This window comes from Arabidopsis lyrata (genome assembly GCF_000004255.2).
Source record: "Arabidopsis lyrata subsp. lyrata unplaced genomic scaffold ARALYscaffold_3, whole genome shotgun sequence".
Taxonomy (NCBI): domain Eukaryota; kingdom Viridiplantae; phylum Streptophyta; class Magnoliopsida; order Brassicales; family Brassicaceae; genus Arabidopsis; species Arabidopsis lyrata.
The window spans coordinates 9,546,674-9,560,511 of NW_003302553.1; the positions used below are offsets into that span (position 1 = coordinate 9,546,674).

Here is a 13,838-nt window from a genome sequence, read left to right on the forward strand (position 1 = left end):
CTGGTTTAATCAGTCTCGAACCACAAAGATTTCCTGAATTACACGAATGGCTCTCTAATTTTAAGAAATGTATATTTTGACCCTTTCGTTTATGAATTTCACGTTTTGGTTGGAGCCATTTTCCATTTTCCAAGTGATTTAGTAATAAAACAATTAACGGAAAAAAGGTTACAGGCAAAATTGGATTTAAATTAACCATCCATAAAAGATACATCCTCAGAACAAAGCATGGCCATGTTGTCCTTCCTCTAATTTCTTTTGCTTCTTCTTTCTCTTTTTCTCCATCTTTGTATCTGCTCGTGATGCCATACGTTTCGCTTGCTGTGACCTTATCTCCATTAGCTTGGCCTTTGCATCTTTGAAGGGAGCATCAGATCTTGAGTCCATCATTTGCTGCAAACACACCAAAACTTCACTTTAATACCCCACTAATTGGTATGAGACAAAATGCTTAAAGGAACATAATCCAAAGTGAAATGTTTTTACCTTGACATGATCCATGGCGGCCAAATTGAACCCGATTGTATCTTTGCATGCCTGATATAAGTTCCAGATTCATATCAAACTCAATTCATAAACAAAAAGATATAGAACTCAACAACACTTTTCCTCTTTGCTAACCTTGATTTTTGAGTACAGAATATCCCTGAGAACGCTCAAGACTGGTCTGGCAGACGGTGTTGTTACCAACTGGTTGTGATGTGTCTGTAATATAATGGTTGCGATTCTGGAAACCAACTCTACCTGCAGGATTTATGTTACAAACATTAGAGAAATTCTAAGACGGGAACTCGGGGATCTATGTTCCATTGATTTACTCTTCATTCTAAACAATATAACAGGTTCGTGACCGAGATTGAGTACATGCTACTTTACAACAAGCGTCTACATATGCTGGCCCTTCAGAGCTGAAATCTAGAATCTAGGACACAAAAGGGGTATATAATTACCTTTTCGGGAATTAAACTCCAGTCTTTCATGTAGCAAAGAAACTTCAAAGATTCTGAGAATGGTAGAGCCTACACAAAACCCAAAAGAGGAAAGGGTATTGATTAACATAACCTTGGATCTAATACAAAATGGGTGCAACCAAGTAACTAGTAAAACGATGGTTTGATAGAAGAAAGCAACCTACCAGCAAAGTCTGCTCAAGATCATTTGTTCTCACATTTGAGATGGCCCTGAGAACATAATCGGTCGGAGAAAGCCCGAACATCACAGCGTTGGGTAGGTATTCAGGAACTTTTCCCTTTGTTTTCTCCTCCTGAAATTTGGAGGAAAGAAAAATCACGATGTAAAGAACTAGTAGGAAACAAAGTCGCAACCGTAGATATTGGCATAACCATTTTATGTTAAATTCGACTCCAAATTAGCAAAAAACAAAGCACCAACTAGGGGGGTGTCATGTCCATACGTATAGATAAACAAAGTAACAATTCCCACCTCATAAGCAGCATGACGATTCTTTTCATCTTCTGCTACTTCCAGAGCATCTATGATTGAATCAGCAGCTGATAGAATATCTATCGTCTTCTTGCCAGCTAATGCTGCTGCAACACCTTCCTCTGGAATTTCCTCCATGGGTCCATGCCTGTCCTCATTATCAATCTCAGACTCAAAAAGCTCTTCTAACCTCTTTTCTTTCTCCTCCTGCATTATTTCCAGCAAAATTACATTAATTGGCCCAAAGTCACATAAAGTCACTCATCAACATATACTTAAGATTTATGTACACATGCCACCAAATTTACATTCACAACCACAAAGAAGAGTTATTATATTTGAACTTGAACTTGCATGATTTCCGTATCTGATTTCATCATGTATATTAAAATAAGTAACTTCCAACAGTGGGGAATTACCTCGAGGAAGAAAGGTTCTTCAGAGCGATCCCAGCGACGCATAGAGCGGTCATGAGATCCTGTTACGAGAAAATCACCACGGTTACTGACAGCAAGGCACCAAATCTCTGCATGATGTCCTTCAAGCGTTAACAATAGCTCGAATTTGTCAGCATCCCAATACTTGACGAGGCGGTCTTTCCCAATGCTGAATAGATAATGGGTATTCCGAACAAATTTAACACCCATAACACTGTAAAACAAAGTCAAGTGTTACTAAAGCACCACAAATCATTTAATGATGTAAGGAGTCTTAACCACAAAATGTAATATTTCTGATAATAATCAACATTTTACAAGCTAAGTACATATGTTGCCATGTTGGGAAGATGCTGAAAAAAAAAAAGAGTTTTCGGCTTATATCATGTCATGCAATTATCTTTCTGTTTTTTTGTATTTTTCCATTCTAAGTCTTTTCCTGGTTCAATGGCTCTCTATTAGAGAAAAAAACAATTTTTTTGATAAAACCAGACACAAGATTATAATCTACAAGGAAAAGCTGAGTCCATATCATAGAATATGTTATGCCATTTTGAGAAATAATGTACGTACCTGTCACCATGAGCAAAGATAGACTTATGACAATCACCAAAATCCAAACCCCAAATTTTCAAATTTTTGTCCTGAGAACCAGTTACAATCAACTCTCCATCTGATGAGATGTCAATGCACATCACAGGCAACTTGTGGCCATATAAGGAGAGGTAGAATTTTAGGGAATCCATGTAGAAAACCTGAAACCAATATAAGGTAAGTAAGTTGGTGTTACATTAGTCAAGGAAAATGATAAAACGATAGATACGAATGTGGTTAGCTTATCATTTATATGGTGTCATGTAAATTATCGATTTCTCGTTTAAATATGCCATAAACATAATACAACAAACAAAATAACAAAATAAATCTACCTTCACTGTGGAATCAAGCAGTGCAACTGCTATATGTTTAGCATCAGGGCTGATAGCAACAGCAAGTACATCGTCATTCATCTTCATGGACTTAACATTTGAAACAGTGAGTTGCTTGGTCGCCTGTAGGTTATCAAATACAATTATGTTTTAACTTAATCATTTTAGTGCACTGTAATATACTACTCAAATAACACTAATAAACAATGTGCTCATCAACAACTTTCTTAAGAGTAAGCAATTCCAGAAAACGAACGCACAGAAAACAGGAGATGGACAAAAAAGGAGAGTAGAGAAGAAATTTATGAAATAAAAACGTTTACTTATTCTACTAGAGAAAATAAAAGAAACTTAAGGTAAGGAATCTCACCTTGCCAGATTTCTGTTTGACTTGGTAGTCCCAGAATTTGACTTCATGATCTGCACTGACAGTGACAAACCCATTATCGTTTGGAATAGCTGTAATTGACCAAATAGTGCCACCATGAGCCTCCACTTCTTCCACTTTGGTAGCGCTCCCTATATCAATGATTTCGAGTACCCCACTCTTGGTTCCAACAATACCATACTTGTTTTGAGGAACAATCAAACTGCATAATCCATATCCTGAATCAATGGTCCGGAGACAGGAACCTGTACTGGGATTCCAAATTTTCACTTCACTATGACTGGTTGACATCAAAAGGGTGTTGTCTTCACTGAGGGTAACACTCCTCACGTCAGAGCGATGTCCTTGGTGTTCAATGGTAACAGTTTTCTCGTTTTCGCTGCTCTTAAGGGAATAGAATTCCAGGGAGTTATTGTTCAAAGAGAGAGCTACTGTTCCTAAGGATTCCTTTGGAGTCACTGGACAAAAAGAGAAAGAGCTGATTTTTCTGCCAGCTCTAATGACTTGTAAAAGCTTAAACACATCAGGGACAGTAGGACTAGAAACAGTATCAGCTTGTTCAATTTTAGTACTTGCTTCACCATTAGCGGTTAGATTTTCATCCCCCACTTTGGAAGTCTTCTTTTCTTTCCTGTGAAGCCTGCGCTTTGCTTTCTTCTTAGCCTCAGCTTCATCCAAAACCCGGAATATTTCAACTGTTTTACCTGCCATTTGACAAGCCAGAAGTTTCCCCGAAACATTGAATCTAACTCTCGCAACTCTATCCTTAGTTTGTCTCTGAATTTCCCCAAACGGCTTTAAAATTTCCCACTTGTTCTCGGTCGAATGTTCTTCACCGGTCTTGATTTCATTTGCATTTGAATCAGATACCAATGATCCATGAGACGAGTATTCCTTGACAGCATAAAATCTAAGCTCTTGATCAGCCGACCCAGTAACAACAAATCTCTCCTCTGGATCAGCATCAACAGACCACACTTCACTATGATGACCGCTAACTATTTGCATACAGTGTTGGGTCTCAAGATCCCAGACTCTCAAGAACTTGTCCTTAGATGAACTAACAAGTTTCTTACCACCATCCAAGAATACAAGATCTGTGACCTACATTAGACACATGAATATTGCTTTTGTCAAAAACCACTATGAAAGCCCACACACCATAGGAGAATCATCAAACACTACATGATAGAACTGTAAAGTTAGACATTAAAAATAACCTGATCACGGTGTCCACGGAGACGAAAAAGGCCTGATTCGCCAACAACATCCCACAAGATAACATCATTATCTTTACTTCCAGACGCAAGCATCGATCCAACCTTATTGTACCGCAAAGCAGTCACCGCCCCCTTATGACTATTGAAATTAACCTCACAGGTTCCTTTCTCACAATCCCATATCCTTATGCTCCCATCTGCATACCCAACTGCCACCTGGCTTATCACACACAATCATATTATTAGTTCTCTTCACTTCTTCTTCCTCCTAGATATTGTTCTCTTAGCTAAACAATTAAACTTCAATTACTTCACAAAGTGAACAAATTTCAAGTCATCTAACAAACAAAAGTAAGTACCAAACTAGAAGCAGAGGAGGCGATGGAAGTAACGGCGAGAGATGGTCCGCCGCGAGAGGAGGAAGGATTTAGGGTTTTGGTACAGACACCTTGCCGGACGTGCCAGATTCCGACTTTCTCCAACGCCGGAGCAAGTACATGCTTCCCCGTCGAATCGTAAGTTATGTTCGAATCTACAGATGAAATCACACCGAAAGAGGACGCTGCCTCGTATCTTAGGTAAGCCTTCACCATTCTCAAAAAGCTCTGATTTTGATGCTCTCTTCTTCTTCTACTTCGAGCTCCTTTTGATGGCGGGCTTTAGGGTTTTGGAGAGGTAAAGTCACAGGGTTCTAACATCTAATGTTACTTTTGATAAATTGTGATATAGTCTTAAGCTTTTGGTCTATTCAATATTTGACCCCTAAATTTCTTTTAATAGGTTTGAAGCCCTTACGCACTGGGCCCAAAAAGAATTTTTCTCGATTTGCATTGTTGTGTGATTAAGAATGAAACGGAACAAACAAAAAGGAAAAAGGAAAAAGGGTTCACGACATCCATGACCAATAGTAATTTGTTGATCATAATCCTTAAAATTAAAGTATAATAATTGAATGATTATCATCTAAAGAAAATCAAGAACATACACTATGCTTATCTTTTTTAACATACATAATTAATTTCCTTGCAAATTTCTTTCAAAATAAAATATTTAGAAAGATTTGTGTGTAATATATGTGTTTTTAAGTTTCAACTCCTTAATATCATCTATTGATTTTAATAGTACTGGTTCACTAATAGCATAAGAAGATTAACACTCTAAGATATGTTATTACTTTGAGTTTATCAACAAACAAAAACACACACAACATATGATCAGCACTCAAATACATGAATAATAAATCACAAAAAAAAAAAAAAAATGAAAGATTACAATAATTATTTATAAAACTTTCGTATTTGTCATTCCACGAATAAACACATGCCATTACATGTTATGCATATAATGTTATAGTAGAAATTTTATACATCATTTCTCTATCTCGGAAGCATCATCCTCATTGTGGTCCGAGGGATTCCCAATCCCATGACGTCTACTAGGGAACACCGTGAAGACAGCACCGGAGATAACTCCAATCACCGGAGGCAAAACCATAAGAAAGATCTTCCCGGTAGAACCAAATCCAGGATAGAAACAATTCACAGTGTTTGCATCCAACAAGGATATAACACTGAACACGATAAGAGAGAAGAAAGAGTGAACGAAATCTCCAACTCTAAGCCGTTTCGAAGACAAATCCACTGAAGACGAATCTGGCCAGAGACCCTTCATGGTAGCAACTCCATAATGAACGTATCCGTCTCTTGTTCGGTAACTATCGGTGAAGCAAGTAAAGCAACAAGAGAAGGCACAAACAACGATGAGAGCTCCGGTTAAGTATTTGTTGATGAGGAGGCAATGTCCGTTGTTGGTTAGGACAGGGTTTAAGAATTGGAACAAGAAGACGGTTCCGGTCGGGAGGAGTTTGATGAGGTCTCCTACGCCTGAATATGTCCGGTCTCTTATGGCTTTGAATGTTTTCGACATTTTCGTTGTTGTTCTTCTTTTGAAAATTAGGTTATTAGTTGTCGTTTATAGTGTGTTCTATGAAAGTATTGTTTGTCGAGTGTTTATAGGATGAGATAAAGACATTGCTTCTACGTAAAAACGGGTTTGGTGTTGCTTATACTCTTTAAAAAAAGTTGGGGGAGAATTTAATTATAACTTTTTAATTTGGTTTTGTTACCCTTTTTAGTATATATTTTAGGCTTGTACTAGAAAACGTGGCTTGGAGGATTAGATTCGTTTGTATTATAGAGTGTCTCATTTAGATACAAAAAGTGTGAAGTCATTTTTTAATGCTCCATTCCATTTGATGTCACGCATATCGTCATATAGGTCGTTGAAAGATCTGGTAGTCCCAAACGTATCCAGTGTAGAACAAAATGTTTGGCTTTTAATTATTATCCGAAACAAAGTTTGGTTGTAGACCGGAACATGTATGAATTTTTTTTTTTTTTTTTTTTTTTGCATTTTGTTATAAACAAATTTGTGTATAATTTAGAGACTTCACATATGAAACTATCGGTTCATACATATGGTTACTCGATCTAATAGTTTGTTAAAACCGGTTAAGTTTATGAACCTTTGAATACTCTGTTTTAAAACAAATATAAATAACATAACATTCTACAAATTTGATCTCTCTCTCTCCGATGTAGTATTCATTCGTTTCTCTTTCTATCAATGCTAATTGCATCTATTCATTCTTTACCTTTATTTCTGATGGTTTCACTTGTGAAAATGTCGACAAAATCAAAATGCTATCGGAGTTTCATTGGTTGTCACACATGCCAAATCTATAGATTCAGTATCATTAACCTTCTTTAAGATTTGATTTGACGATCATCTTACTTCATCTTGATAGATCATAATTCATCTTACTACATCCGTACACAAGTCAGGTCCAGATGGGATGGACTGTTTTTGGATCCGTGTCTTTTCAAACAACTTTTAATATAGATGGCACGAAAAGCCCAAAACAAAATTATAGTAATGCCCACAATAAAAAAATTCGCACAAGAGCCCAAATTGGTGTTGGAATGGGTCCGTCCGTATACTAAAATTTTTTGTTCCCGTGACTGATCATTGTCTTTTGCTCGTCGGATTAATAATCTTCTAACGTATTCATCGTTTGATCAGGACTTGCAAATTTTCCTTACTTTAAAAGATAAATTAAAAATAAATAATAATTAAAAAAAAATTCCTTACTTTGTCTATGAAAGACAAAACATACAATTTAAAAGAATATAGAAAGCTATTGGTTTTTTTTTTTTTCATCAAAATATAGAAAGCTATTGTGAACGAAAAAAAAGCAGCTTTTAATGTTAAATTCCAGAGAGATTCACATGTATACATTATTTCAACTATAAATGATTCAGAAAAAGAGAGGTGACTCGAGCAAGAGGCATGTGACCTTAGTGAAAAAGCAAAACAAAGAGAATCTAAATTTGTGTGGCTAGACATGTCTTCAACCTGTTTTGACATGTGTGACTTCATTTTTGTCTCCAGTCTCAATTAGTAGTGAGAGTAGTTGTGACACCAGTCTCTTTCCTCATCCACAAATGCTCGGAGAAGTAAAATTGTAAACAAATCGTAGATCCACTAGTCTCGGTACTTGTACAACATATTTATCGTAGTGAGACAAAAAAGTATTTTTATGAAACCTTCGTGCTTATATCATTTTTAGTTTGATCTTAGTGGTTGTCGCATCAAAATTAAATCATCTTTGAAGTTGCTGTTCGTTAATATGCAATATAAAGAAATCGACAAAGAAACAAGAATAGTATACTTTCTTTTCGAAGATGTGAACGCAAGACGGTCGATATTCACATATTAATGTTGGGTAAAATAAAATCATTAATTGATTATTTAATATTACAATATATCCACGTCAATTATTATTTTTTCGCTATTAGGATTAATATATGTTAATGATAATCCAAAAAAACGGTTGGATTTAAACTTATAAATAGAGAATTCTAAAGAAGAAAAAGGGATCCGAAAAAAGGAAGAAAATCTTAAAGTCTTAGAAGAGACCACGATGAATAATCAATGGTCACGGCCTAAATAAATCAGCGATGATTTACTGCCTAACGACATGACGACTCCATCGATTCTACCTAAAAGTATCAATTCCAACGGATCTACACCTAAATTCTCCTTTGATACTAGTTAGAAGATTATGATTTACTATTGTTTCACTTTTATATAAACAAAAATATCTCTTCATGCTTTAATCCGTAGAACTGTGCATATACGAACCGGTTAATAATTTTCCAAACAATTAACGTGACTTGACTCCTTGCACACAAAAAAAAAATAACATGACTTGACTCTTGTTGAATAATGCTAAAAATAGAATAACATATCTTGACGAATAAATTTCATCAAATAGTAGATCAATTCGTTAACGCATTTATTGTAATATCTCTAACTAAAATATTTCTGGAATGAAATTATAATATTTAATTATATATATGATTGCCTGAATTTATTGTGGAAGTAAGAACATAAAAACACATTAAAATTGTCACCAATATAGATCTTTTTAGTGGTAAGAATGCTCTTAGAGATTGATGAGTTTCAGTTCAAAATCTTTAGTTAAATAAAACGAATAAATATTTTTTATAATGGTTTGTTACTGACTAAATAATTAAAGATGAGGCGATTTTCTCAAGTTGTTTGAAAAATAGCTAGGTGCTAATCGGACGTTTGGTATGGACCTAGCGATTAATCGGAAAATCGGATTAAAATCGGAGATTAATCAGAGACTAGTTTTAGGATATTTTAATATTTAAAAAATATACTAATCTAATATTGTTTTCAAAATTGTAGTAAATACATAAAAATATATTTTAAGGCAAATTTTTATGATTTTTTATTAAACAATTCTGACTTTTATTAAAAATTTGAACATAAATTATTGTAAAATATCACAAACTTCCAATTCAAATGTTTAAATAACAAAAAAAAAGTTGTTTTATACTTGCAATTAAAAAATAATCGGGATATATAAGAATAAGCGGAAAATAATCAGATTAGACGGGAATTAATCGGATTAGCCGGAGAGTAATCGGGTGATTGATTTTTTTAAGAGATTAATCATTAATCGAAACGGAGAGAGTAGGTCTAGCGATTAAGCGGAAAATAATCAGATTAGTTAGGAAATTTTTAGAACAAGGTGACTCAACCAATACCTTTTTATTTTTGTATAACATTCAACCGCCTTTAGTATCATTTGGTTTTTGTTTCGGCTATTTTACCCAATTTATTACATCTCTCTTCTTCTTCTTCTTCTTTTTTTCCACATTTCTCATGCTATTTTGTCTGCTTGGTTTCAACTTTCAACCGTTTCATATTTTTCATTTTACTTACTACTAGCATCTGCCATCCGGAACTACAAAATTATTATAATATGATATCTACAAAAAAGAAAATCACAATTACAAGTTGTGAAAATAAACTACATGCATGAGTACATATCACAATAAAAAGCTGTCCTGAGATAAAACACAACTCATTTTGGTTCGTTCGTACTTAAAGAATTGGAACTACTCGAACGAGTTTGGATGGAATTGAAACTAGTCCTCTAAATTAGTAAACCAGCAGAATTATAACACGTCAACCTTTTTCAGTTTTTTTTTTTCTTTTTTGTCGTCAAACCTTTTTCAGTTTGTGGAGCTAATGGTAGTAGTCTCCGAAATTTTCCATTATTTATGCCAACAAAAAAAAACTAAAGTAAAGAAAATAAGAGGTTTTTAATTTCGCCACGCCATTATTAACCTTTTTTGTTAGCGTTTTAGTTTCATATTTGATGATAATTGCCACTAACAGAAATATCCTAGCTCGTCCAAATATATCTCACAACAATAGTCAACTAGGATCAGTTTCACTTTCAATGGTTAAAAGTAGATATTATCTGGGATTTTGCTAGACTAAATCTGAATACCTACGGTACTATATTTTGGTGAATGGTCGTTTAATATGCATTTTTGAAGATTGGATCTCAAATCTGAAAATATTGACGAGTACAAGTTGAAGCTACATGCATCTAACCTCGAGTTGAATATCGCAATTTTTTAAAACGATACCTAGTATTTTTTTTTGGGTTGTTGCTACTTGCTAAGATATAAACTTCAATCTTTTGGACCAATCATCGAATATTCCTCAAAACCACGTGGAATATAGAGAGGCGACGTTATATTTCTCTATGAACTACTATCTTTTTTTGGTTTATAAAAGTGTAAATAATCGGGGAAACAAACGAGTGATAATTTCTTTATCCACGTCACCAACTTGACCCAAGTATTAAGTACCGTGCATTAAATGAAATCCAGATAATAAATATAGTAACGCATTTCAATAGAGAAAAGCAATAAAAGAATAATTAATAACACAATGGCCAATAAGCAGACGGTAATAATTAAGAACTCCTCTTGTCTCCTATTTAAGGCGTATTTCTCTTCTACCTTCCAACATGTCACACACTTCAAAACAAAAACAGAGCATACAAAAAGAGAAACCAAGTTTTCTGAAAAATGGAGCTAGAATCTTCTCCTCCTCTACCTCCTCTACCTCCTCATGTCATGCTCGTATCATTCCCAGGGCAAGGCCACGTTAATCCACTTCTTCGTCTCGGCAAGCTCCTAGCTTCAAAGGGTTTACTCATAACCTTCGTCACCACAGAGTCATGGGGCAAAAAGATGCGAATCTCCAACAAAATCCAAGACCGTGTCCTCAAACCGGTTGGTAAGGGCTATCTCCGGTATGATTTTTTCGACGACGGGCTTCCCGAAGACGACGAAGCTAGCAGAACCGACTTAACCATCCTCCGACCACAACTCGAGCTGGTCGGTAAAAGAGAGATCAAGAACCTCGTGAAACGTTACAAGGAAGTAACGAAACAGCCCGTAACATGTCTCATCAACAACCCTTTCGTCTCTTGGGTCTGTGACGTGGCAGAAGATCTTCAAATCCCTTGTGCTGTTCTCTGGGTTCAGTCTTGTGCCTGCTTAGCTGCTTATTACTATTACCACCACAACCTAGTTGACTTCCCGACCAAAACAGAACCCGAGATCGATGTCCAAATCCCTGGCATGCCTCTCTTGAAACCCGACGAGATCCCTTCTTTCATTCACCCTTCAAGTCCTTATTCCGCTTTGCGAGAAGTGATCATAGATCAGATCAAACGGCTTCACAAGACTTTCTCTATTTTCATCGACACTTTCAATTCCTTGGAGAAAAACATCATCGACCACATGTCAACTCTCTCTCTCCCCGGCGTTATCAGACCGCTCGGACCGCTTTACAAAATGGCTAAAACCGTAGCTTATGATGACGTCAAAGGAAACATCTCTGAGCCAACGGATCCTTGCATGGAATGGTTAGACTCGCAGCCTGTTTCCTCCGTTGTTTACATCTCATTCGGGACCGTTGCTTACTTGAAACAAGAACAGATAGATGAGATCGCGTACGGTGTGTTAAACGCGGACGTTACGTTCTTGTGGGTGATTAGACAACAAGCGTTAGGTTTCAACAAAGAACGACATGTTTTGCCGGAAGAAGTAAAAGGGAAAGGGAAGATCGTTGAATGGTGTTCACAAGAGAAAGTTTTGTCTCATCCTTCAGTGGCATGTTTCGTGACTCATTGTGGATGGAACTCAACGATGGAAGCTGTGTCTTCCGGAGTCCCGACGGTTTGTTTCCCTCAGTGGGGAGATCAAGTCACGGACGCAGTTTACATGGTCGATGTTTGGAAGACAGGAGTGAGGCTTGGCCGTGGAGAGGCGGAGGAGAGGTTGGTACCGAGGGAGGAAGTGGCGGAGAGGCTGAGAGAGGTTACTAAAGGAGAGAAAGCAATCGAGCTGAAGAAGAATGCTTTGAAGTGGAAGGAAGAGGCGGAGGCGGCGGTTGCTCGCGGTGGCTCGTCGGATAAGAATCTTGAAAAGTTTGTGGAGAAGTTGGGTGTCAAACCTGTGGGGAAAGTACAAAACGGGAGTCATAATCATGTTTTGGCTGGATCAATCAAAAGCTTTTAAAAAGTCATTAAAGTTTTTTGGTTTTTTGTCTTTGGTTTCTGCGAATCCTTAATTGTGTTTGTATGCACTCTCCCATTGCGTTCTTTGTTTCTGTGTTTACTTTCTTTTTTTTTTGGTATGGGTCTAGGGGAGAGTCAATATCCTTCTTGAAGAATGTCAGTCACGCATTAAATTGTATTATGCATAGTTAATACTATATGTTGCTATATTTGGAAATTTATTTGATATGATTAATGTGCGACTTTAGTTAGAACTTAAATATGATGTGGTATAATCTAATACCATGCAAATAAAAAATGAATAGATAAAGCTTAGTATTTAATAATAGTTAGGGCCAATATCCAATTCGCCGACAAAAATGTTAAAGATTACTATAAAATTGAATTTATAATCTTACAAAAAAACATTGATAAAGCGAAACAAAATTTGGTTTGTTGCTTTATTCTATATTTCTATTATTTTTTTACTTTCACATTTTGCAACTTTGAACCTCAGAATCTCACATAACCAGGATTGCTAGTGTCTCGTCCTTGTCGTCTCGACATTTAAACACCACGTACTGACAGAAATTGATACGTGTAGCATAATGTCTTAATGGTGTATAAGTGTCAATTTTACTTGGTTACATACCTACATAAGCAAGTAACTTTTGTTGCACAAAAAAAAAAAAGCTAGTAACTTTTATATTTAATATAAAAAGAAGTAGTGATGTCAAACTAATATATATATAAAGAAGTAGTGTATAATTAGGAGTTTATTTATTTTTTCAGTATCTTATATTGTTAAGATTTTATTTTCAGATTCTACTGAAGATTATTAAAAGTTTCAAACATGTAAAAGAAAGTTTAGTAGTATTGAACCAATAGGATTAATTAAAAGTAAAACGTTGGGTGTCTAGATAAACTGCACACACCTATCTCATTTTGATCGGTGGTTGGTAATTGCCTGACTGGTGAGAGATTCCAGCCAACATAAAACCTTTGACATATATGAAAAGAAAAAATTGTGTAGCTTGCATAATGAAAAGAAAAAATTGACCCTGAAATTAAGTGCTCTTTGAAACTTGCATAATTTGACATATATGTAGCTTTAATTGTGGAGATATACTAGCTCTTAAATTCGAACGTCTTGCCAACTACTCCTAATGTTTTAGCCTTTTAGGGTATTAGCTAATACTATCACGATATTGGTATTCAGAGATATCATCCTAGCTAGCCACATGTGCTCACATTCAATGTTGTAACAGAGTCGATACATTGCTCGTTCGTTGGTTTTGGTTACGACACAAAAAAATGTGTTCCCGTTAAGCTAACCAAATGATTTTAGCTAGTGTCGTGGTGCAATTTGTACCATTGTGGTATATTTTGAATTATTGCCTCAGAAAGATATGATTACACACTATATATATGGGTAGACCAAACGGTCAAAATCTTAACGAGAGG

At 35.8% G+C, this 13,838-nt stretch overlaps 3 protein-coding genes across 3 annotated transcripts; 1 reads left to right on the forward strand and 2 right to left on the reverse strand.

Annotated features, from left to right (window-relative positions):
* Positions 1 to 38: 38 nt before the first annotated feature.
* On the reverse strand, positions 39 to 5,219 carry LOC9321513 (WD repeat-containing protein 3). Its single transcript, XM_021031589.1, has 12 exons — positions 4,777 to 5,219; positions 4,418 to 4,633; positions 3,180 to 4,301; positions 2,810 to 2,932; positions 2,454 to 2,635; positions 1,863 to 2,094; positions 1,444 to 1,650; positions 1,136 to 1,264; positions 951 to 1,019; positions 622 to 744; positions 487 to 537; positions 39 to 393 (listed from the first exon to the last, which is right to left on the reverse strand). Exons 1-12 carry the CDS (start codon positions 5,008 to 5,010, stop codon positions 217 to 219), a joined length of 2,865 nt encoding a protein of 954 aa, XP_020887248.1. The 5' UTR covers positions 5,011 to 5,219; the 3' UTR covers positions 39 to 216.
* Positions 5,220 to 5,562: 343 nt separating this feature from the next.
* LOC9321514 lies at positions 5,563 to 6,768 on the reverse strand. Its single transcript, XM_002885402.2, has one exon. The coding sequence runs from the start codon at positions 6,341 to 6,343 to the stop codon at positions 5,786 to 5,788; it is 558 nt and encodes a 185-aa protein (XP_002885448.1). The 5' UTR covers positions 6,344 to 6,768; the 3' UTR covers positions 5,563 to 5,785.
* Positions 6,769 to 10,727: 3,959 nt separating this feature from the next.
* LOC9321515 (UDP-glycosyltransferase 84A2) lies at positions 10,728 to 12,630 on the forward strand. Its single transcript, XM_002883265.2, has one exon. The coding sequence runs from the start codon at positions 10,897 to 10,899 to the stop codon at positions 12,394 to 12,396; it is 1,500 nt and encodes a 499-aa protein (XP_002883311.1). The 5' UTR covers positions 10,728 to 10,896; the 3' UTR covers positions 12,397 to 12,630.
* Positions 12,631 to 13,838: the final 1,208 nt, after the last annotated feature.